General features: G+C 41.7%; 1 protein-coding gene across 1 annotated transcript in view; it reads right to left on the bottom strand.

Annotated features, from left to right (window-relative positions):
- ldb2a (LIM domain binding 2a) overlaps positions 1–24,962 on the bottom strand; it is a 156,816-nt gene that overhangs the window by 65,239 nt on the left and 66,615 nt on the right. Inside the window, exon 2 of the mRNA XM_072434345.1 lies at positions 18,340–18,512. Within this exon, the coding sequence (XP_072290446.1) occupies positions 18,340–18,512 (173 nt within the window). The remainder of the gene's footprint in view (positions 1–18,339; positions 18,513–24,962) is intronic.

The following is a 24,962-nucleotide window of genomic DNA, read 5'->3' as shown; positions in this document are numbered from 1 at the left end:
ACTACTACTACTATACTACTACTACTACTAGCAGTAATAACAGTAATAAATACAATAGCCTCACAAAATATCACTTTCTATTGTCGTGTTATGTATTACCAAAGCATGAACATAGAAGAAGATAACACTTATAATAGACTTGAAGCACAAACAATGACAATTCATAATGAACAGTCAGTTTATCAAGAATGATTCAGGCTTAGTAATTTACTTAATTAATACCTTAACTCTGACTCCTAAGAATAACCTCTTAATTAAGCAGTAACAAAGCCTGAATCTTTCTTATTAAACTACAGTGCTGTATTCATTATTAAGTAGCTCCAAAATTAAAGATGACATTTTGTGTAAATAAAGCTACCTAAAAAAAAAGATAATTAAAATATATCTGTGACTTTACTATAGTTAAATAAGCAGTTTTTATTCATTTCTATTTTTAAAAGGGTAATTGAACAATGACTGGATTTATACATTGTTGCAGTGATCCCAATATTGTCACAGTTATAACATAATATATATATTTTTTAATCATTTGTATCATTTCACCGTATAAATAGCCTATGTCATTCGTTTTGAAGAATATGACAGTTACATTTGACTTCAGGGGCTCAACACATTCTGAAGTGCACAATGAGCTTGTCTGTGGGTTAAGAGTGGATTAAACAGAAACATTTAAATCATCGGATAATGCTGCTTAATGGACAGTAAAAAAAATGCCCTATTTTATTTATAATTTATAATGTCATGCAGTGTTGAAACATCACAATGCATCATAAATATCCCCAAATCAGCCAAAAAATGTTCGATTTTCACACATTAGAGTCCAGCTAATAAACAAGGTAAGACAAAACAACGCTGCTATATTACCTTAAATGTAGCTTCAATTAGTTTTACTCTTAGAATTAGGATTGTGCTTGGATTATTTACTCTTGCATTAAAAGTCCTACATCATACCAGCCATCAGTTGTTTAATGGTAGATTTATGGTGTTTACCCAGAATCCTCTGCTGCTGTCCAGGTGCAGGAGCCTATACAGTCAAAACACTATTGATTTCCATATTGGGCCAAACGCAGCCTCATTCCCGCGCTCCTGTTCCTTCCTTTCACTTTTCATACCCACTAATTGTGCATTCACGTAGTTACGGTCTAATTATCAGCTCAATTGGAAGAGTCGTTTGCCAATAACACAAATGCTGGAGGCTGGAACCCTTTTATGATCATGTATGTTTTCTTTTCCTTTAGTGTGACGGAACATGAATTAAAAGGTAGTCGAAGTAACGGTGATTTAAGCACAAATCATAAATCTGCTACAGAAATACAGGGCTAAAATCATAAAGGAGAGTGGTAACAGGGAGGGGCGTTCCACGTACAAGGACAACCATCAATGGAGTCTATGGAAATGCTGATGTAGAGGTGAAATATTGATGGTACTATGAATTTTTGAGGATATTCAAATTTTGAACTAAAAAAAATGCTGCAAAAAGCTAGTTAACAATGAACACTGGGGGGAAGTATGCTGTAAACCTCCCAATAAGGGTAGAAAGTGGTCATTTTACTGTCTTTTACATGTCTTCTGATACTTAAAAGTCAACTAATACATTTAAAGGCATTTTTTAAACACATTTGGCACAATATTGTCTGACTATCGCATCAGGAGCCTCCACTAAGGATTGAGATATTCATTTATGTCAAAGTGAAGGCTGATGGTTCTGCCGGAAGAATAATGTGATCATAAATGTCTTGAGAGGTGAATTGTTGAGAGGCAAAGATGACGGGACAAGGGCTCGTCCAGAAGAATGACATGGAAAATATCAATCAAATCTCTTTTTAAAAAAACAAAACAAGCAAAAACTGTTTGAAATTTGACTGTAAACTAATGTAGTTAGGCAAGGCAAAAGAATATGTCTGTTTGCCGTAACCCGACCGAAAAAAATATCAGCATTTTGTTGAAAAAACGTCAAAATCTTTTACTTTCCGACCGGTCTTTCCTAAACCATCGTATTGAATATTTTTATCACGCTGATTAACCTGTCTTTCACACCTAAGGACTGAAAACGCACCGCGCAACACATGTGCGTCTTAATTTTCAGTCACCACATGCGTCTGTGACAAAACAGACAGCGCTTAGGGGTTGTCACATTGCAATTTACAAGTTGGTTTGCTTGTTGTTGTTGTTGTTGTTGTTTTATGGCGGTTGGCATCCAAGTGTTGCATTACCGCCAGACTTTATTCCTCAGACTTTTCGTAGTCCTCAGACTCTGTCGTAGTCCGTAAAAGAACTCCTTCCATTGCTTTGGTGTTACAAAGCCCATGAGGTCATGATATGTCTTTGTGACTAGAATAGTTGTTGTTGTTTCAGAGACCAACCGGCTTTATTCCAGGGAGACTCTTCTTCATCTTCCTCTCCTTCTTTGACGTCCGGTGCTTCCACCGTACAGCTTGTGGATCGGGGATGGAAGACGTTCTGGACGGCGTGGAGGAGCAGCCTTTTCTGCCTGCACGTGCCCGGAAACGTAAAAAGTCCCTTAGCTCGTCCGAGGGTTCTGGGAATGAGCAGCAGGATGAGGCTGAAGCTATTGATATCCGGGGTGAGAGCAGAGACTGTAAGGTGATCATAAAGCTTGCACAGGATAGTGCATCCTTTAAGGAGTGGAATTCAGTGGCATTGTCAAAGAGCCTAACTGTAGCTGTGGGAGTGATCAAGAGTGCGAGTGTCCTTAGAGATGGCTCGCTGCTGGTCGTGTGCAAGGACGCGGCTCAGCAACGGAAGGCGATTGGAGCTAAACGTCTGGGTGGAAAGGACATTCTTGTGTCTGATGCTGAAAGAAACACGGTCAGAGGAGTTATCGTAGGTGTCCCTACGGCGACGTCTGTGGATGAAGTTAAGGAGAATTTGACTGGAGTTACGGTGGTGGACGCTAGGCGTTTGAAGGTGACCCGGTTTGGGGTAAGATGTGACAGCTTGTCGGTAATGGTAACACTTGAAGGGAGGTGCCTGCCTAGTAAGGTGTTCATTGGGTACATGTGCTATAGCGTCAGGCCATATGTTCCGCCGCCCCTGCGTTGCTTTAAGTGCCAGCGCTTTGGGCATATTGCAGCGGTCTGTAGAGGGAAGCAAAGATGTGGTAAATGTGCAGGAGACCACGAGTATGGGAAGTGTGACGTGGGTGCAAAACTGAAGTGCTGTAACTGTGGGGAAGAACATAGCTCTGCCTTCGGGGGATGCAGGTTTAGCAAAAGAGCTGCTGAGGTGCAGAAAATAAAGGTCTCTCAAGGTATATCCTATGCAGATGCAGTCAAGAAAGTTTCAAGTAACGAGTTTAGAGTAAATACAGAGAGAGGAGCCAGCGCTGCTCCCAGCCAGGGCGAAATGAGAAAGGCCAGCGTGGCTCCCAAGAAGTGTGAAGGTTTCAAGAGTGGAGGTCCCAAGTGTGCAGGTTCCAGAATTAATGAGAATACCCTGGTTGTGGATAGAGAGGATTTTGTACTCTTTATGGTGGATGTTGTAAACTGTGCTGCTCAGACTCAAAGCAGAACTGAAAGGATCAGGATCATTGCTAAAGCTGCAGGGAGATTCCTTGGAACAAAGGAGCTTGATTGGGCAGATATAGAAAACAGGCTAAAGGCGCTAAATGGGAGTCGGAGTGATGGGGGTCTGCTTGTGGGGAGTCAGAGTGATCAGAGTGACGAGATGGGGGTGGGGGTGGTCTCCTGTCCTCGCCCAGTCTCGTAGACGCACGGCTACCAAGCAGCGACATCAGTGGACATATTAAAGCCTATAGAATGAAGCCTAAAGAATAAAGCTGTACGGTGGAAGCACCGAACGTCAAAGAAGGAGAGGAAGATGAAGAAGAGTCTCCCTGGAATAAAGCCGGTTGGTCTCTGAAACAACAACAACTGTTCTAGTCACAAAGACATATCATGACCTCATGGGCTTTGTAACACCAAAGCAATGGAAGGAGTACTTTTACGGACTACGACAGAGTCTGAGGACTACGACAAAGTCTGAGGAATAAAGTCTGGCGGTAATGCAACAATTGGATGCCAACCGCCATAAAACAACAACAACAACAACAACAACAACCGTACAGCTTTATTCTTCAGGCTTCATTCTATAGGCTTTAATATGTCCACTGATGTCGCCGCTTGGTAGCCGTGCGTCTACGAGACTGGGCGAGGACAGGAGACCACCCCCACCCCCATCTCGTCACTCTGATCACTCTGACTCCCCACAAGCAGACCCCCATCACTCCGACTCCCATTTAGCGCCTTTAGCCTGTTTTCTATATCTGCCCAATCAAGCTCCTTTGTTCCAAGGAATCTCCCTGCAGCTTTAGCAATGATCCTGATCCTTTCAGTTCTGCTTTGAGTCTGAGCAGCACAGTTTACAACATCCACCATAAAGAGTACAAAATCCTCTCTATCCACAACCAGGGTATTCTCACTAATTCTGGAACCTGCACACTTGGGACCTCCACTCTTGAAACCTTCACACTTCTTGGGAGCCACGCTGGCCTTTCTCATTTCGCCCTGGCTGGGAGCAGCGCTGGCTCCTCTCTCTGTATTTACTCTAAACTCGTTACTTGAAACTTTCTTGACTGCATCTGCATAGGATATACCTTGAGAGACCTTTATTTTCTGCACCTCAGCAGCTCTTTTGCTAAACCTGCATCCCCCGTAGGCAGAGCTATGTTCTTCCCCACAGTTACAGCACTTCAGTTTTGCACCCACGTCACACTTCCCATACTCATGATCTCCTGCACATTTACCACACCTTTGCCTCCCTCTACAGACCGCTGCAATGTGCCCAAAGCGCTGGCACTTAAAGCAACGCAGGGGCGGCGGAACATATGGCCTGACGCTATAGCACATGTACCCAATGAACACCTTACTAGGCAGGCACCTCCCTTCAAGTGTTACCATTACCGACAAGCTGTCACATCTTACCCCAAACCGGGTCACCTTCAAACGCCTAGCGTCCACCACCGTAACTCCCGTCAAATTCTCCTTAACTTCATCCACAGACGTCGCCGTAGGGACGCCTACGATAACTCCTCTGACCATGTTTCTTTCAGCATTAGACACAAGAATGTCCTTTCCACCCAGACGTTTAGTTCCAATCGCCTTCCGTTGCTGAGCCGCGTACTTGCACACGACCAGCAGCGAGCCATCTCTAAGGACACTCGCACTCTTGATCACTCCCACAGCTACAGTTAGGCTCTTTGACAATGCCACTGAATTCCACTCCTTAAAGGATGCACTATCCTGTGCAAGCTTTATGATCACCTTACAGTCTCTGCTCTCACTCCGGATATCAATAGCTTCAGCCTCATCCTGCTGCTCATTCCCAGAACCCTCCGACGAGCTAAGGGACTGTTGTTGTTGTTGTTGTTGTTGTTTTATGGCGGTTGGCATCCGAGTGTTGCATTACCGCCAGACTTTATTCCTCAGACGTTTCGTAGTCCTCAGACTCTGTCGTAGTCCGTAAAAGTACTCCTCCCATTGCTTTGGCGTTACAAAGCCCATGAGGTCATGATGTGTTTTTGTGACTAGAATAGTTGTTGTGTCAGAGACCAACCGGCTTTATTCCAGGGAGACTCCCCTTCACCCTCCTCGCCCCCTCTGTTGTTGTTGTTGTTGTTGTTGTTGTTTTATGGCGGTTGGCATCCAAGTGTTGCATTACCGCCAGACTTTAAGATAAGATAAGATAAGATATTCCTTTATTGTCCCACATGGGGACTCAGACTTTGTCGTAGTCCCTCAGACTCTCCTCAATGGTGTTTTATGGCGGCTGGTATCCAAGCGTTACATTAGCGCCACATGCGGCGTCACTCAAGTCTCCATAGGACATGTGTTTCTCTGTCAGGGTGTGAAATTTTACTTACGCAAATGCATTCTGGGATTGAAACACGCCCAGTAGCGTCATCACAACAAACATGGCGGCGCCCGTATCCCCCGCATGTTCCCCCCGCTCGCCTTAGCTACCAAAATAAAGGATAACGGCGTACAAAAGGTCGATTGAAATGTCTTAAAATCGTGAGATTTAGTCTTCCGATCGGGTTGATAGAGACGTTTTCCGTCATTGACTGTTGAAGCCTGACCCCTGGACTGTTGAAGCCTGACCCCTGGACTGTTGAAGCCTGACCCCTGGACTGTTGAAGCTTGACCCCTGGACTGTTGAAGCCTGACCCCTGGACTGTTGAAGCCTGACCCCTGGACTGTTGAAGCCCGACCCCTGGTGGTCACTCCGACTCAAAAAATGACAACATTTTGATCTTTTTTTTTGCCTTCAAAGTAAAAAAAATAAGAATTTGCCTACCGACCGACCCAGATGAAAAATGTTGACTCGGGTTACAGCAAACAGACAATTTATTTGGGGCAGCCTGATAATAATAATTTGACTATGTAGGCAAATGATAAACATTACAAGCGTCTGAGTAATTACTTAATCTGAGCTTGTTTATGCTGTAAGTGAACTATTGATGCAGGACAAATTTTTTCACATTTTTCAAACAAACCACCCTTGAATTCTACCCAATTATTAACAATACTGTAAACCAATTGTAGTTTAAAAAAAATAACAAATAAATAAACTCTATGTAACCCTTCAATATGGTTCCTTAATAAACTATTTATAATGCGTTAATAAGCAGTAGTTATTAGTGTATGCACTCAATAAAATGCATTTAAAAGCATTTATCACTTGGTTATTGCAAATAGTTTAATAAGCAGATTAATAATGAGTTAACCTGTATAAAGTACTATAAGCAAATGGCAGTAATTGTCAAAGTGCTTCTAAAAAGAATGGTGCTTCGTGACGTCTTAGTTTACTAACGGCCCTTATTTTAAAGCGTTACCAAACTCTCTTTAAAAAGGGAAATTGAGTCACACCATGACACCGCGGGCCCTTTTACCTCTGCTCCCTCCCCTCTGTGCCAGGGCTCTACCCGGTAACAAGGGCCCCGACCTCAGTGTACACCCATGCAGGGGCCATGCTGCGGAGCCAATGGAGCCCCTGGGTGAGAGCGGGTGGCAGGTCAAATTGGCACCCCGCTTTACCGTGTCAACACCTCAGCGGAGCCAGGGAGCACCCGCTAGCTAGGACAGCCGCTAGCTAGCACCCCAGGAAGTGCACCCTGGCCCCACCCCCTCACACTCTGACAGGAAGCAGTGAGAAGCCATTAAAATGTGCCACATATTGTACACTGCACTCCATCTTTTCAATCCTTTCTTAAAAGTCACCTTTCTTTAACTGCAAATAGTGTCTTTTATTATGTATTGGTCTGTTTCTCTGTCTGTCCTTATTTTAAACTATTTACAATGTTCTATTATGCTGACTCTGCAACACTTTTATACTTTTTTAGAGTGCTTTCTAAATAAATATATTATTAAAAGTATATTATTATTAAATTACCACTTAAAAGGTTAGAAGCAAGAATTATATGAATTATTATGTGAAAAATAATAAGAAATGATTATATTTTGATTATTACAAATCATAATGGCCACTTTATTTTTCACTTCAAAAATTAAAACTAATTATGCGAGTTTAATTGAGGTGTTTAAAACATGTTAATTAGTGTTCATTTAGTCTCTGTTATGGTTTTCTTGTCATTTGGAAATCCATTGCAAAAACAAGCCCCTATTGTTCAACAAATATTAGGATTAACATGAAAATCTTATTATCGGATCAAATGAAATGGTTTATTTATTTTTAAATAATCAGTCAGAGCCAACTTCACCCCAAACAATAAAAGTACTTTGTCTCGCATCAGCGACATTGTAATGGAAGTGAGCAAAGTGGTTCAAGTGTCTTGCCCAGAGACACAACATCAGCACGAGCGATGAACCAGTAATTCACTGTTTCCCAGAGACGGACGCTAAAAATACACAATGTAAAACTCTTCCAGTGCGTTTAAAAACAACAGCTCATTTAATCGTGAGGTGAAGGAGCAGCTTCTAACTGGCTTTTGTTTAGTTTAGTTTTATGTATTCATATATCTATTTGATATGGATATATGATATATGATGATATATGATGATATATGATATATGATGATATATGATATATTATGATATATGATAGATGATATATTATGATATATTATGATATATGATATATTATGATATATGATGATATATGATGATATATGATATATTATGATATATGATATATTATGATAAATGATAGATGATATATTATGATATATTATGATATATGATATATTATGATATATGATGATATATGATGATATATGATATATTATGATATATGATATATTATGATATATTATGATATATGATATATTATGATATATGATATATTATGATATATGATATATGATATATGATGATATATGATGATCTATGATATATTATGATATATGATATATGATGATATATGATATATTATGATATATGATATATTATGATATATTATGATATATGATATATGATATATTATGATATATGATATATTATGATATATGATATATGATATATTATGATATATGATGATATATGATATATTATGATGTATGATATATTATATATTATGATATATGATATATTATGATATATGATGATATATGATATATGATATATTATGATATATGATATATGATATATTATGATATATGATATATTATGATATATTATGATATATGATATATTATGATATATGATGATATATGATATATTATGATATATGATATATTATGATATATGATATATTATGATATATGATGATATATGATATATGATATATTATGATGTATGATATATTATGATATATGATATATGATATATTATGATATATGATATATTATGATATATTATGATATATGATATATTATGATATATGATGATATATGATATATGATGATATATGATATATTATGATATATGATAGATGATATATTATGATATATTATGATATATGATATATTATGATATATGATGATATATGATGATATATGATATATTATGATATATGATATATTATGATATATTATGATATATTATGATATATGATATATTATGATATATGATATATGATATATGATGATATATGATGATCTATGATATATTATGATATATGATATATGATGATATATGATATATTATGATATATGATATATTATGATATATTATGATATATGATATATGATATATTATGATATATGATATATTATGATATATGATATATGATATATTATGATATATGATGATATATGATATATTATGATGTATGATATATTATATATTATGATATATGATATATTATGATATATGATGATATATGATATATGATATATTATGATGTATGATATATTATGATATATGATATATGATATATTATGATATATGATATATTATGATATATTATGATATATGATATATTATGATATATGATGATATATGATATATTATGATATATGATATATTATGATATATGATATATTATGATATATGATATATTATGATATATGATGATATATGATATATTATGATATATGATGATATATGATATATTATGATATATGATATATTATGATATATGATATATTATGATATATGATGATATTATGATATATGATATATTATGATATATGATGATATATGATATATTATGATATATGATATATTATGATATATGATATATTATGATATATGATATATTATGATATATGATGATATATGATATATTATGATATATGATATATTATGATATATGATATATTATGATATATGATGATATATGATATAGCAAATACATTAAATGAATCAGGCAAAAATGAGCATTTTCTACACTTGTCCATCAGAGGCTTTTGTTCAATACAAAAACAAGTCAATAATATTAAAAGTGTTGCTGATGCAAAATCAGCCTTAATGAGCTTTTAAACTCGTTACAACGGTTGTGCCTCATCATTTGGTGCCCCAATATTTCTTCAATGAGTTTATGATGTATTTCTTTATGACAGAGCACACAGAACATTCACCTCGAAGACAAAAATATGCTCTGTACCAGATTTAGCAATAGCTCATTTCCATCTGTCCTTTAATCCTGTATTGTCCTGCAAACGAGCCTTGAGTGCTCAGAAAAGTCCAGTTTTCACCTACCCCTCATCCCCGCCCACATCTCTGTCCTTAGTGATGATTATTTGAAAGACTTTGAGTGACACATAAGATAACATTGCCCTTTTTCAAATATACAAACATTGAAATGACAATCTGCTGCTTGTCACTATGAAGGGGCGGGGCTTATCACTTCTGCAGTTTTGAACAGGAAGTCAATGGACCTGGTTCTATAACTGAGCCGTTTATGGCCAAAATTGTTGTTTACAGTGAACAAAATATAAAATGATGATTTAGTTAAGTTATAGTTCAATATTAATACCTGAAAAAATCATCAGAATATATATCCTTTAATAATAAAAACAACAACCAATTCCCCAACTTAACCATAATCATCACAATTCTTTTCATTTCACTAATTAACTCAAGTAAACAGCCCAAAAATACTTCAAGTTCACTGCACGTACTGAAACGGGGTCGACAAACCACACGGCAGCCAATTTGATTCCAAAAATGTGTGCAAAAAGAACCGAAAAAGAAAAAAGAAAGTAAAAAACCGAACAGGAATATAAACCAGCCGGGGAAGGGAAAGAAGAGAGAGAAAGCCAGGCAGGACTCAGGCAAGGCAGGCGGCGAGCGGAGGGGATGATTTCTCTGGGGGATGAAGGATGTTGCTGGATGGGGGGGCGCGGAGGAGCGAAGAGGGAGGGATGATGGGGGGGAGCGAGAGGGAGATGAGAGAGTGCGAGGAGAGGCAAGCGGAGGCGGGAGCTGGCGGGGGGAAGAAGGTAACGGAGGGGAGACGTTGGAGGGAGGGTTTGTGCTAGCGAGGCGAGCCAGAGCTGATTGAGATTCGGCGGGTTTGAGAGCTCCAGGCTGCGCTCCCCCTCTCCGTCCCCCTCCCGCACTCCCACCAACCACTCACGCTCCCTCCACTGCTGGGAAAACACGCACTTATTGGAATTCTTTTTATTTTCACCCCCTAATGAATTAATTCTTCTCGTCCAATTTAGGTGAAGATGAAAAGAGAGCGTCGCTGCGAGCATCAAATTTAGCGTTTTGTTGACCGCGTTCGTGCCGGTTTCTTCTCCTCTGAACGCTTAATATTGGACACTTGTAATAATGTATAATAGGATTTTGTTTTGTTTTTTGCCTCGTGTCTGGAGAGGAGAGCGCTGTTGACAAAAGAGAAGAAGAAGAACGGCGCTGAAAGACATTTCCACTGAGGGTTGTTGGGGGAACTTTTTTTTACACGTGTATTAAACATAACGAGCTTGTGTGCGTGAATGTGCATAAGTGGGATATGTTTGTTAATTCTGTTGGATTGATCTGCCGTTTAAGATTAGAGAAAGTTATGTACGTTTAATGCCAGGCTGTGGAAAATTCTAGGTAAATTTGAATAAAAAAGTACAATAACAACAATTAATAATGTATTTTATGGCTGGGCAATATCGTAATTCCTGTGACGATATGTAATGTTGTTTAATTTGACTTTGTTGCACTTTTTTGCTCAAACAATGACACTTTTCCCATCGATACTTGCTATAGGTCGGCTTGAGTGAGTGACAGGTGGCGCTAACCAATTGCAATGAAGTGTGAAGTTTCAGATGAAGCAGACGCAGAGTTTAGCTTTAACTCTTTCGAGGCGATATATAAAGAATCAGATTCATAAATAAGTGTTTACACGAATTGAGATCAAATTGAAATCCTGATCTGGCTCCAAGCAAATTGTAATTTTCCCTGATGGATTTGATTGTTTGGATCATTCCAAACCCGTAGGTCTCACATACAGTAATCCAACTTCCCCTTATCCCACGATCTGTGAGTTCTGCTTTACCAGCAATCCATGAATCACCCTTTGAGTTTCAGGCAGCGATGATGCGGAACACTTTTCTGGAAGATGTGAGTCGGCGTGAGTCGAGGTGAGTCGAGGTGAGTCGACGTGAGTCGACGTGAGTCGAGGTGAGTCGAGGTGAGTCGACGTGAGTCGACGTGAGTCGACGTGAGTCGAGGTGAGTCGAGGTGAGTCGACGTGAGTCGACGTGAGTCGACGTGAGTCGAGGTGAGTCGACGTGAGTCGACGTGAGTCGACGTGAGTCGAGGTGAGTCGAGGTGAGTCGACGTGAGTCGACGTGAGTCGAGGTGAGTCGAGGTGAGTCGAGGTGAGTCGACGTGAGTCGAGGTGAGTCGACGTGAGTCGACGTGAGTCGAGGTGAGTCGACGTGAGTCGAGGTGAGTCGACGTGAGTCGAGGTGAGTCGACGTGAGTCGAGGTGAGTCGAGGTGAGTCGAGGTGAGTCGAGGTGAGTCGACGTGAGTCGACGTGAGTCGAGGTGAGTCGACGTGAGTCGAGGTGAGTCGACGTGAGTCGAGGTGAGTCGAGGTGAGTCGACGTGAGTCGAGGTGAGTCGAGGTGAGTCGAGGTGAGTCGACGTGAGTCGAGGTGAGTCGACGTGAGTCGACGTGAGTCGACGTGAGTCGAGGTGAGTCGAGGTGAGTCGACGTGAGTCGAGGTGAGTCGACGTGAGTCGACGTGAGTCGACGTGAGTCGACGTGAGTCGACGTGAGTCGAGGTGAGTCGACGTGAGTCGACGTGAGTCGAGGTGAGTCGACGTGAGTCGAGGTGAGTCGAGGTGAGTCGAGGTGAGTCGAGGTGAGTCGACGTGAGTCGACGTGAGTCGAGGTGAGTCGAGGTGAGTCGACGTGAGTCGAGGTGAGTCGACGTGAGTCGAGGTGAGTCGAGGTGAGTCGACGTGAGTCGACGTGAGTCGACGTGAGTCGAGGTGAGTCGACGTGAGTCGAGGTGAGTCGAGGTGAGTCGACGCGTGAGTCGACGTGAGTCGGCGTGAGTCGACGTGAGTCGAGGTGAGTCGAGGTGAGTCGACGTGAGTCGAGGTGAGTCGAGGTGAGTCGACGTGAGTCGACGTGAGTCGAGGTGAGTCGAGGTGAGTCGACGTGAGTCGAGGTGAGTCGAGGTGAGTCGAGGTGAGTCGAGGTGAGTCGAGGTGAGTCGACGCGTGAGTCGACGTGAGTCGGCGTGAGTCGACGTGAGTCGAGGTGAGTCGAGGTGAGTCGAGGTGAGTCGAGGTGAGTCGAGGTGAGTCGACGCGTGAGTCGACGTGAGTCGGCGTGAGTCGACGTGAGTCGAGGTGAGTCGAGGTGAGTCGAGGTGAGTCGAGGTGAGTCGAGGTGAGTCGACGTGAGTCGAGGTGAGTCGACGTGAGTCGACGTGAGTCGACGTGAGTCGAGGTGAGTCGACGTGAGTCGACGTGAGTCGACGTGAGTCGAGGTGAGTCGAGGTGAGTCGAGGTGAGTCGAGGTGAGTCGAGGTGAGTCGACGTGAGTCGACGTGAGTCGGCGTGAGTCGGCGTGAGTCGAGGTGAGTCGAGGTGAGTCGACGTGAGTCGACGTGAGTCGACGTGAGTCGAGGTGAGTCGAGGTGAGTCGACGTGAGTCGACGTGAGTCGACGTGAGTCGAGGTGAGTCGAGGTGAGTCGAGGTGAGTCGACGTGAGTCGACGTGAGTCGACGTGAGTCGAGGTGAGTCGAGGTGAGTCGACGTGAGTCGACGTGAGTCGACGTGAGTCGAGGTGAGTCGACGTGAGTCGAGGTGAGTCGAGGTGAGTCGAGGTGAGTCGAGGTGAGTCGAGGTGAGTCGACGCGTGAGTCGACGTGAGTCGGCGTGAGTCGACGTGAGTCGAGATGAGTCGACGTGAGTCGACGTGAGTCGACGTGAGTCGAGGTGAGTCGAGGTGAGTCGAGGTGAGTCGACGCGTGAGTCGACGTGAGTCGAGATGAGTCGACGTGAGTCGACGTGAGTCGACGTGAGTCGACGTGAGTCGACGTGAGTCGAGGTGAGTCGAGGTGAGTCGAGGTGAGTCGACGTGAGTCGACGTGAGTCGACGTGAGTCGGCGTGAGTCGGCGTGAGTCGACGTGAGTCGAGGTGAGTCGAGGTGAGTCGAGGTGAGTCGACGTGAGTCGGCGTGAGTCGACGTGAGTCGAGGTGAGTCGAGGTGAGTCGACGTGAGTCGACGTGAGTCGACGTAAGTCGAGGTGAGTCGAGGTGAGTCGAGGTGAGTCGAGGTGAGTCGAGGTGAGTCGAGGTGAGTCGACGTGAGTCGGCGTGAGTCGACGTGAGTCGAGGTGAGTCGAGGTGAGTCGACGTGAGTCGACGTGAGTCGAGGTGAGTCGAGGTGAGTCGAGGTGAGTCGACGTGAGTCGACGTGAGTCGACGTGAGTCGGCGTGAGTCGGCGTGAGTCGACGTAAGTCGAGGTGAGTTTAGGTGAGTCGTGTGTCTGTTCAAATCCAGGCTCAAAACGGTTCTGTTGAGTGCATAAGACTGACAGGATTTTACCTGCGCTCTCCTCCTTTAAAGTACATTTTATAATAGTAGTAATAGTAGTAATAGTAGTAATAGTAGTAATAGTAGTAATAGTAGTAATAGTAACTTAACTGCTTGTATTGTGTCTGTTGTATTGTGATTTTAATACATCATTTCTTGTTCTGTAAAGCACTTTCGATAACTTCACACAAATGACTAATTCTTTTTATAGTTATAAATTGTGGTCTCAGAATCGAGTTTGAAATGTTACTATGGCGACCACTACTACTGACCGTAACTGCAATCTTAACCTATTTTACCAACGACTACACCTTAAATCATGTCATTTCATGACTGCATGTTGAGTGTTTACAGGTTTTAATGTGACAAATAACATCCTTTACTCTTTCCTAATCCTGAATTTGAAGTCTTTCCTCTCCTCGTAAACTTGCATAGTCTTTATAATGAACAATACAAATACATATTATCCAAAGACAAGACAAGAGAAAGAGTTTAACTTTATAACTTTATATACACTTTCAACAATCTTTGAATCCAGTATAATAAATATATAGTGTGTTAACATAACCTGGAGATCCTTTAATAACGGGAAAAGGTTATAAATAATGGCGCAGCGTTCAGCTCAGTCTGGCCTTTCCTGCAGCAGAGTTATCAGCAGCAGCACTTTACCTGCTGCGTCATGCATTACGGCCCAGAGGGATTGTGGGTAACTTAGCGGAGGACACCTGTTGAAATCGTTTGGACAACTCATTCATACACGGTCATAAAAAAGGCCTCGATAAACCAATAATTGTATATTTGTTACATAAGAATGACCCATGGTTCAGTTTAATGCAAAGAAAACCATTGATCCCACTTTCAATAATGTCCTGTCAGCTTTGTGCCACTAGATGTCCCCACACACATCCTAGATGTCCCCACACATCCTAAATGTCCCCACACATCCTAAATGTCCCCACACACATCCTAGATGTCCCCACACACATCCTAAATGTCCCCACACATCCTAAATGTCCCCACACATCCTAAATGTCCCCACACACATCCTAGATGTCCCCACACACATCCTAAATGTCCCCACACATCCTAAATGTCCCCACACACATCCTAGATGTCCCCACACATCCTAAATGTCCCCACACATCCTAAATGTCCCCACACACATCCTAGATGTCCCCACACATCCTAAATGTCCCCACACATCCTAAATGTCCCCACACATCCTAAATGTCCCCACACATCCTAGATGTCCCCACACATCCTAAATGTCCCCACACATCCTAAATGTCCCCACACACATCCTAGATGTCCCCACACACATCCTAGATGTCCCCACACATCCTAGATGTCCCCACACACATCCTAGATGTCCCCACACATCCTAAATGTCCCCACACATCCTAAATGTCCCCACACACATCCTAGATGTCCACACACATCCTAGATGTCCCCACACATCCTAAATGTCCCCACACACATCCTAGATGTCCACACACATCCTAGATGTCCCCACACACATCCTAGATGTCCACACACATCCTAGATGTCCCCACACATCCTAAATGTCCCCACACACATCCTAGATGTCCACACACATCCTAGATGTCCCCACACACATCCTAGATGTCCACACACATCCTAGATGTTCCCACACACATCCTAGATGTCCCCACACATCCTAAATGTCCCCACACACATCCTAAATGTCCCCACACACATCCTAGATGTCCCCACACACATCCTAGATGTCCCCACACACATCCTAGATGTCCCCACACACATCCTAGATGTTCCCACACACATCCTAGATGTCCCCACACATCCTAGATGTCCCCACACACATCCTAAATGTCCCCACACACATCCTAGATGTCCCTACACATCCTAGATGTCCCCACACACATCCTAGATGTCCCCACACACATCCTAAATGTCCCCACACACATCCTAAATGTCCCCACACACATCCTAGATGTCCCCACACACATCCTAGATGTCCCCACACATCCTAGATGTCCCCACAAACATCCTAAATGTCCCCACACACATCCTAGATGTCCCCACACACATCCTAGATGTCCCCACACACATCCTAGATGTCCCCACACATCCTAGATGTCCCCACACACATCCTAGATGTCCCCACACACATCCTAGATGTCCCCACACATCCTAGATGTCCCCACAAACATCCTAAATGTCCCCACACACATCCTAGATGTCCCCACACACATCCTAGATGTCCCCACACACATCCTAGATGTCCCTACACATCCTAGATGTCCCCACACACATCCTAGATGTCCCCACACACATCCTAAATGTCCCCACACACATCCTAGATGTCCCCACACATCCTAGATGTCCCCACACATCCTAGATGTCCCCACACACATCCTAGATGTCCCCACACATCCTAGATGTCCCCACACACATCCTAGATGTCCCCACCCTAGATGTCCCCACACACATCCTAGATGTCCCCACACACATCCTAGATGTCCCCACAAACATCCTAGATGTCCCAACACACATCCTAGATGTCCCCACACACATCCTAGATGTCCCCACAAACATCCTAGATGTCCCCACACATATCCTAGATGTCCCCACACACATCCTAGATGTTCCCACACACATCCTAGATGTCCCCACACACATCCTAGATGTCCCCACACACATCCTAGATGTTCCCACACACATCCTAGATGTCCCCACACACATCCTAGATGTTCCCACACACATCCTAGATGTCCCCACACATCCAAACTCCTCACAAGGTCGTTTAAAAACAGAAATAAAGAACTGCCACTGAAATCTTGTCGGTTACAAACTCAACACATTGAAGTATGTGAAAATAAAAACATGGGAATGAAGATTTTTGTTGATATTTTTAATGAAGTAGAGATTTTACTATGAATGTGAGTCGAATTATATCCACACACACACGCACGCACACACACACACGCACGCACGCACACACACACACACACGCACGCACACACACACACACACACACACACGCACGCACGCACACACACACACACACACACGCACGCACACACACACGCACACACACACACGCACGCACGCACGCACACACACACACGCACACACACACACGCACGCACACACACACACACACACACGCACGCACGCACACACACACACGCACGCACGCACGCACACACACACACACACACACGCACGCACACACACACACACGCACGCACGCACACACACACACGCACGCGCACGCACACATTAAAGTATTGGCTTTTTCTTCAGGGTTCGCCGCAACAACCAAGTGCCCTTCCTGATGCAACCTTGTTAGTGTGATAATACAATTTCGATAACGTGTCTTGCCCAAGGACACGACCAGTTAACAACACTACAACCCAAAAGTTAAAAAACAAAGAGTCAACTATTAGTTTCTAGGGGTGTAACAATATGCAAATCTCACAGTATGATAATATCCCTATATTCATTCCACGGCTATTGCAATATTGTAGAGAGAATTGTAGATATGCTACTTTCTCCTTTTAAAATGCCTTCTGTTTTATTCCAAAGATTTAAGATTGAAAAGTGCTAAATAACAGTTATTTCTTCATGTTGTCTTCACTGTACTGAAGCAAAGGATCATGGTCTATGTAGTTCATTCTGTTGCAGCAACAAAACAATGTATTTAAGCAAATAGGCTTGTAATTTGATATACTGTGACAGCCCATGATATTATTGTGAGACTTACAATGTCACAGTGTTTTGGTCATAGTTACAGCTCGATTAGTTTCATTACAGAATATATGTATATATATATATATATATACCTCCATCTTACTCCTCCTACAGACTAAACTCAAATCAATGGCTCGGTCCTGACCTGGTACACATCTCGTAGTAGTTTGTGTATTTGAGGAGATGTACCTTTGTAAACATGGGCTTGCCGTGCTGGGTGACCATGGTGCACTGGTCGCAGTCCAGGGTGATGATGGAGTTGTGGAAGGACTCTTTGGAGTGCTTGAGGATGTAGTGGAGGTCACTGACTCCGCCCTCAAACACCGTGCTGAAGTAACGAGGGATCAGCGTCCGGCCGATCGCTACGAGAAAGAGAAGAGAGGAAGAAAGGATTAGGGATGATGAACGGAATAGAACGTGTTGATGAGATTGTAGCGTATTAAAGCTGCACGATGTGGCGTTTCAGGTGGTGGAGGAATTCCCGTGCTTGAATCTGAAACATAAAGTACCTTTAAATAATCCAACATGTTAAAGGGGCTGTAATTTCAGATAATAAAGTAAAATCTGTTCTGCCCATGTACATATGTCATATGATATAAAAGCAGCCGTTTTATTCTCCAGGAAGTGCTCTGTTAGCATGCTAATATTTGTTAGCTATCCCTATGGGGACAATAAAGTGTATCTTGATCTTAAAGGGGCTGTACCTGATTTTCACAGCTTTGAAACGTGAAAAACAGAACCAGATATTGTAAAAGTATGTATTCGGGTGAAAATGAGCCTGCATTATCTGCATTTATGGAGTGCTTTATTCTCCGAGAAGCAGGAAGTGCAGCGTTAGCATGCTAATGTTTGTTAGCTTTAGAATGGGGACAGCAAAAGCTTGTTAAAGTGCTTATAAACTCATCACACTGAATGTTTAGGATGCTCAGAATGCTTTAGGTAAGAGAGTGATACAGTTTTTTTTCACATTTTGAAACCGTAAAAATCAAGTAAAGTCCATTTAACAACGGCAAACTGTAAAAATGAGCTAATTCTGTTTAACACATATTTAAAACTCAGCTATCTGCCTCCTAACCAATCACCTCGCAGCTCACTCTCCACCACCAGAGTAAAACCATCAGTCACCTCAGCCTCTCCATCTTCTCTTACACCTATTTCTCTCACTTCAACACATTGTCACGTTCTGATGGGTTCTGTAGCATTTAGCTTCTCATTTGTCAGTTTCTGTGATAAAATCTTTACTGACTGGAATGTACTTACTGCATATGTGTCTTAATGAAGTAAATGGGGAAAAAATAAATTAAGATTAAAACTTTTAAAGCCCATCATCTCCGGTCTACACAATAACAAACAAAAAAAGCATTTATGTTTCCATGTCAATCAATATTTCGATCTTTCCTCATTAACATTGCAAAGTATACTATTGACTTTGAGACTAACAACATCCCACATATCAATGAATTAAATGCATTTTCTGTCTGTAATAATTGCACACTAAATACTGTGTCTGTGTATTGATTGTGTTATTTGTGTTATTTGTATTGTTTCTCTCTATATCAGACGGCATTAGGAAGAGACCAATAATCCTCGCTCCCAGCCATTGAAAAGTACTTTTACTCGGGTCTCCAAAGATTAGATACACGCTTCATATAATTGACATTCCTCGATCAGTAGTCGCTCTGTACAGTCTCAGTACTTTTGTAGAAATAAGACAATATGATATTTAAAATGCCCCAACATTAGCTTTGTTTCAATAATGAGAATATAGCAACTGCTCTATTAAAATACAATATTAATCTGCCAAAATGTCAATCCAGCACTGAACCAGGTTTAAACTTGGACTAAACTAGTAGCAATCGTGTTCAAACCAGTAAACCATAACCACACCAGGTCTAAAGCCAAAAGAACCAAACACGGACAAACAGCTTCTTCTGTTGGACTCATGAACACTTCATAGTATCATAGTAACACTTGTTAACACCTGTCAACACCTGTCACTTAAAGGTGCAATGGACGATTTTTTTCAGCAAATTTTTTTATCATATTTCCTCGTGGCGTGGATAAATCATTTGTCCTGCCACGTATCAATCATAAAACGCACCTACCGCTCACCTGCAGCCGCGTCAGGCTCGTCCCCACATTTCCGCGTGTCTAAGCGCATGGATCTATCATAATATAGTTCCCTCAGTGTACGGGGCAAAATGAAGACGGAGAAAGACAGTTCGAGCTGACGCAGAAGTGGACAGAAATCTACGGGAGACGAGCGATGCGATGCGATCCGTTGCGCCGCTAATAAACAAACACACGTGTGTGTTGTATCAGTCCACACGGGGGAGTGGCATGTGCACGGGGGAGTGGCATGTGCACGGGGGAGTGGCATGAGCACGGGGGAGTGGCATGTGCACGGGGGAGTGGCATGAGCACGGGGGAGTGGCATGAGCACGGGGGAGTGGCATGTGCACGGGGGAGTGGCATGTGCACGGGGGAGTGGCATGAGCACGGGGGAGTGGCATGAGCACGGGGGAGTGGCATGAGCACGGGGGAGTGGCATGTGCACGGGGGAGTGGCATGAGCACGGGGGAGTGGCATGAGCACGGGGGAGTGGCATGTGCACGGGGGAGTGGCATGAGCACGGGGGAGTGGCATGAGCACGGGGGAGTGGCATGAGCACGGGGGCGTGGCATGTGCACGGGGGAGTGGCATGAGCACGGGGGAGTGGCATGTGCAAGGGGGAGTGGCATGAGCACGGGGGCGTGGCATGTGCACGGGGGCGTGGCATGTGCACGGGGGAGTGGCATGAGCACGGGGGAGTGGCATGAGCACGGGGGCGTGGCATGTGCACGGGGGAGTGGCATGAGCACGGGGGAGTGGCATGAGCACGGGGGCGTGGCATGTGCACGGGGGAGTGGCATGAGCACTTCCGCCTGAGTTCTCAAATCGCCGAAAAATCGTCCATACCGCCTTTATTCATTCATGTAAATAATGCCTCACTTTAATAATCTCTGTAAAAAAATATATAATATAATGTCCGTCCCTGACATACAAAAATACAATACAATACCCAACCAGGGACAGAAGTTGGCTATAAACTTTGTGTGCATCACATCAGCTGCAAGCTTTGTCTGTAACTATGTACGATGCATTGTCCCTGTCAAATAAATACATAAATACACATCCTAAATTAAAAGATCAAAGGTGGTTACATGTCTGACCTCCCATATGAACATACGTCCCAGCACAGTCTTATACTACTCACAAATACATGTAATATTCGTTATAGCAAGGAGAACTCAAACATATCAAAGTATATTCAGTGTGAACTATTTAACACGCATTTACTTACTATAACAAAATGAATACAATACCACTATAATTTACTGTGCGTACAAGGATTAATGGTGTAATAGTGACTAGTACAAACTCAAACACACATACAAATACAAACAAAGACAATATTAGGCAATATTAGATCAAATAAGATGTCAAAAAAGACTAAAGAATTTCAGATCTTCATCAATAACACACTTTGATCAAAAATATTCTCTTTCTAGAATTCACCGTATTCCAACCTTTATTTGTTAAAATGTATTTTAAGTCTCAATGTTCAATAGAATAATAAAAGAAAAAAAATGTTTGACAAGTTGACTACTAAAATAATAAACCCCACAAAAAAAATACAGTTTTTTTAAAATTATTAATTTTATACAATGTTGTTTGCTCAAAAAAACACATATAATTTAAAAAGCACTATGCGGAAATCTCAGAAATACTCTTCCCACTGAGGACATATAAATGGCTGTATTTGAGTTACAGTAGAAGTGTGTAATAGCCACACTCTCCCAGGGTCTTTAAAGAGCCGTTGTGCAGGAGGTGCAGTACTTTTCCATCTATAGGGTCTGTCTCATTCTCACAAACCAACAGCTTCTCACTGCTCGTGCCAGTACTATATACTGCATATACTGCATATACTGTGCTCTATAGAGGCTGATCACTAATGAAATGTTAATCGTTAAAAGATAATTTTTTCCAGTAGGGGGAATTGTTTGAGATTAATTGTGCATTAATTGTACTAAAATGTAAAAATATATGATGTTTGTGAGTGTGCGACGTTTTAAAGTCTAAAAAACATCACTGGACTGGATTCAAACTGTGATCACTAGAAATACATGGATGGAAAAATGTATCACGGTATTTTATAACGCAATGTCAAAATGCACATTATTCTAAGGGAAATGATTGTTGCAAGAGAAACTGTGGCTGTCACATCCCGATTATTAAGTTTTGACTTAATAATAACCAAGTATCTGGGGTGTAAATTCCAACGATGGAAACGATAGATGGATACCTGTGGAATGTACTTTAGGCTGCAGCAAAATATAAAAGAGATGGATGACAAGAGCTGAAATAAGACTTACAAAATGAAAAGAAAAAAACAACAACCTGATTTTAAATGTGAATTAAACATTTTTACTGGACTGACTTTCACATAAAATTCTCTCTTTTTTTGGTCTTCTTGCTCTCTTTGTGTCTCGTTTAGTTGTTTTTCTGTTTTTTGCTCTCGAAACATATGCATAATTTTAAGCTCCAAAACACAAAATACAAGTGCCAAGGAGACAATGGGAAACGTAGCAGGAGATTTCAGAAATTCTGACACTTATCAAAAAGTAAGTTTAGCCTCAGTGTGTTGTATTCAAATGTTTAAAACAAATAAGCTGTTTTGTACACTACTCCATCATTCTGACACTTTGTACAGTTTGAAAACACTGTATATTTAACAAAAACAATTGAAATGAAAGTACAACTGACAAAGAAACTATTATAAAACTATTTTGACAATTTGCTGGGACATGAATAACATTTCCACCTAATATGTGAGACTTATCCCCCAACTCTAATTAATATTTGAAATGAGCTAGCCAAGTGCTGCCCGGTGGTCGAGTGGAGCCTGGTGCAGCCGGCCGCAGTGTCGTGAGTTCGATTCCTGACTCAGACTATTTACTGCATGTCCTCCCTTCTCTCTCATCCCCAATTTTATACCACTTTCCTGTCAATAACGCCTGCGGGCAGACAATCTTTTTAAAAAAGAGGGGGAAAAAGAAAAGAGCTAGCCAAACAGTCAGTTTATTACGCTCCATACTAAATTAAATATTAGGTCTGACCAAAACAAGTTTAAGCCACAGTGCCACAGAAAGGACATCTGCAATTTGCAAAGAGTAAACATGCATTATTGATAATGCTGTTGGTTCTGTGGGGACTGGTCAGTAATCCTGATGAGTGCTGGTGACCTCTGCAGACCACTGAGCTTTACTTGTAGTACTGTTGTCGAAGTTGAAGCAGTATTGTGATGTAGAAAAGAGTTTATACAAATAAAGTATAAATCATTTGGAACTAAAATACAAAGCAGAGGGAAAGTTTGCTCACTGCTAATATTTCATTTATTTAATTATATTTGTTTTATTTGTTTTATTTATTGTATTTTATTTATTTATGTATTTATGTATTTATGTATTTATGTATTTATGTATTTATGTATGTATTTATTTATTTATTTATTTATACTTATATGATTTATTTCTATATTCACACTTGTTTCTTTGTGCTTCGGGCAAAGGGCAGAGAGAGGTGAACTTGGATGTAATTATTTAATAAAATAAGACTCACAGCACATGTAGGGTTTGAAAATGTCACATCGCCACAAAATACAAACATAAAAATGACAATCTGCTGCATGTTACAGTGAAATGTCACTCTGAAGGGGCGGGGCTTATCAGTTCTTCAGATTTGAACAGGAAGTCAATGAACCTGTTTCTATTACTGAGCCATTTCAGATCAATATTGTGGTTTACAATGAACCAAATGTAAAATGATGATCCTCGTATGTTACAGTACTTCAGAAAAAGCATAATGTGTCTCATTTATCAACACAAACAAGACAGACTTTTAATCATTGCCATTTAACACAATAAAAGAGTCTGATCTTTGCTTGAAACATGCTTTTACAGACAGAAAGGGCTGTAGACTTTGCAACGAAAAAGCCCCAAGCATAATATTGACTATTTGAAACCTCCATTTGATTAAAATTCAAACAATTGCCTCGCCTTAAGCAACAGTCGACATCACTGAAAGTTTAAGTCGCATTCACATCTGTTTTTCTTTCATTTAACAGGCTAAACATGTATTAAAACCTGCATAACCCCATCACTGTAATACTGTCAGTGCGTTTGGGACTCCGCTCGCTAATCCAGACGAGTGCTTCTGCTGCTGCTGCTGCCGCCTCGAGTTGCGCATTGAACACTTTTAAATCCAAACTAGACAATCCCTGAGCCTGACGCGAGGCTCAGCACCGCGACAGAGCTGAACCAGTTTGCCCGAGTGCGTTTCTTTGCTCGCCATTAGAAGACGGGCAGAGCACATTATCCACACGCACACGGACCTTCGAGTCAAGCAGAAATAATCCAATCGTGCTGTCGACACTTCACTGGATGGAATTATGTGTGAGAGACAGAGGAAGGGATTGAGAGACTGAGGGCTGGATGGAGGGATGGAGAATATATGCAGAGTTGAAATAACTATCAAACAAGACTAATCAACTGTAAAACTAGTATTAAAAGCATTCGTTTAAGCAGGTAACATCAATAGGACAGAGTTGAATTTATTAGATCAGACAGAACAACCACTATTTACCGTATTTTCGCACCTTTTTTCATAGTTTTGGCCGGGGTGCAACTTATACTTATATTTATACTTATATACTCCGGAGCGACTTATATGTGATATTTTTTGTTATTTTCACACTTGCAACCGCATTTCAT

This window comes from Eucyclogobius newberryi, unplaced genomic scaffold (genome assembly GCF_026437365.1).
Source record: "Eucyclogobius newberryi isolate DKJ021-1_F unplaced genomic scaffold, fEucNew1.0.hap1 SCAF_11, whole genome shotgun sequence".
NCBI classification, from domain to species: Eukaryota; Metazoa; Chordata; class Actinopteri; order Gobiiformes; family Gobiidae; genus Eucyclogobius; species Eucyclogobius newberryi.
The sequence above is the reverse complement of the archived record's forward strand: the minus strand, read 5'-3'. Positions and strand labels throughout refer to the sequence as shown.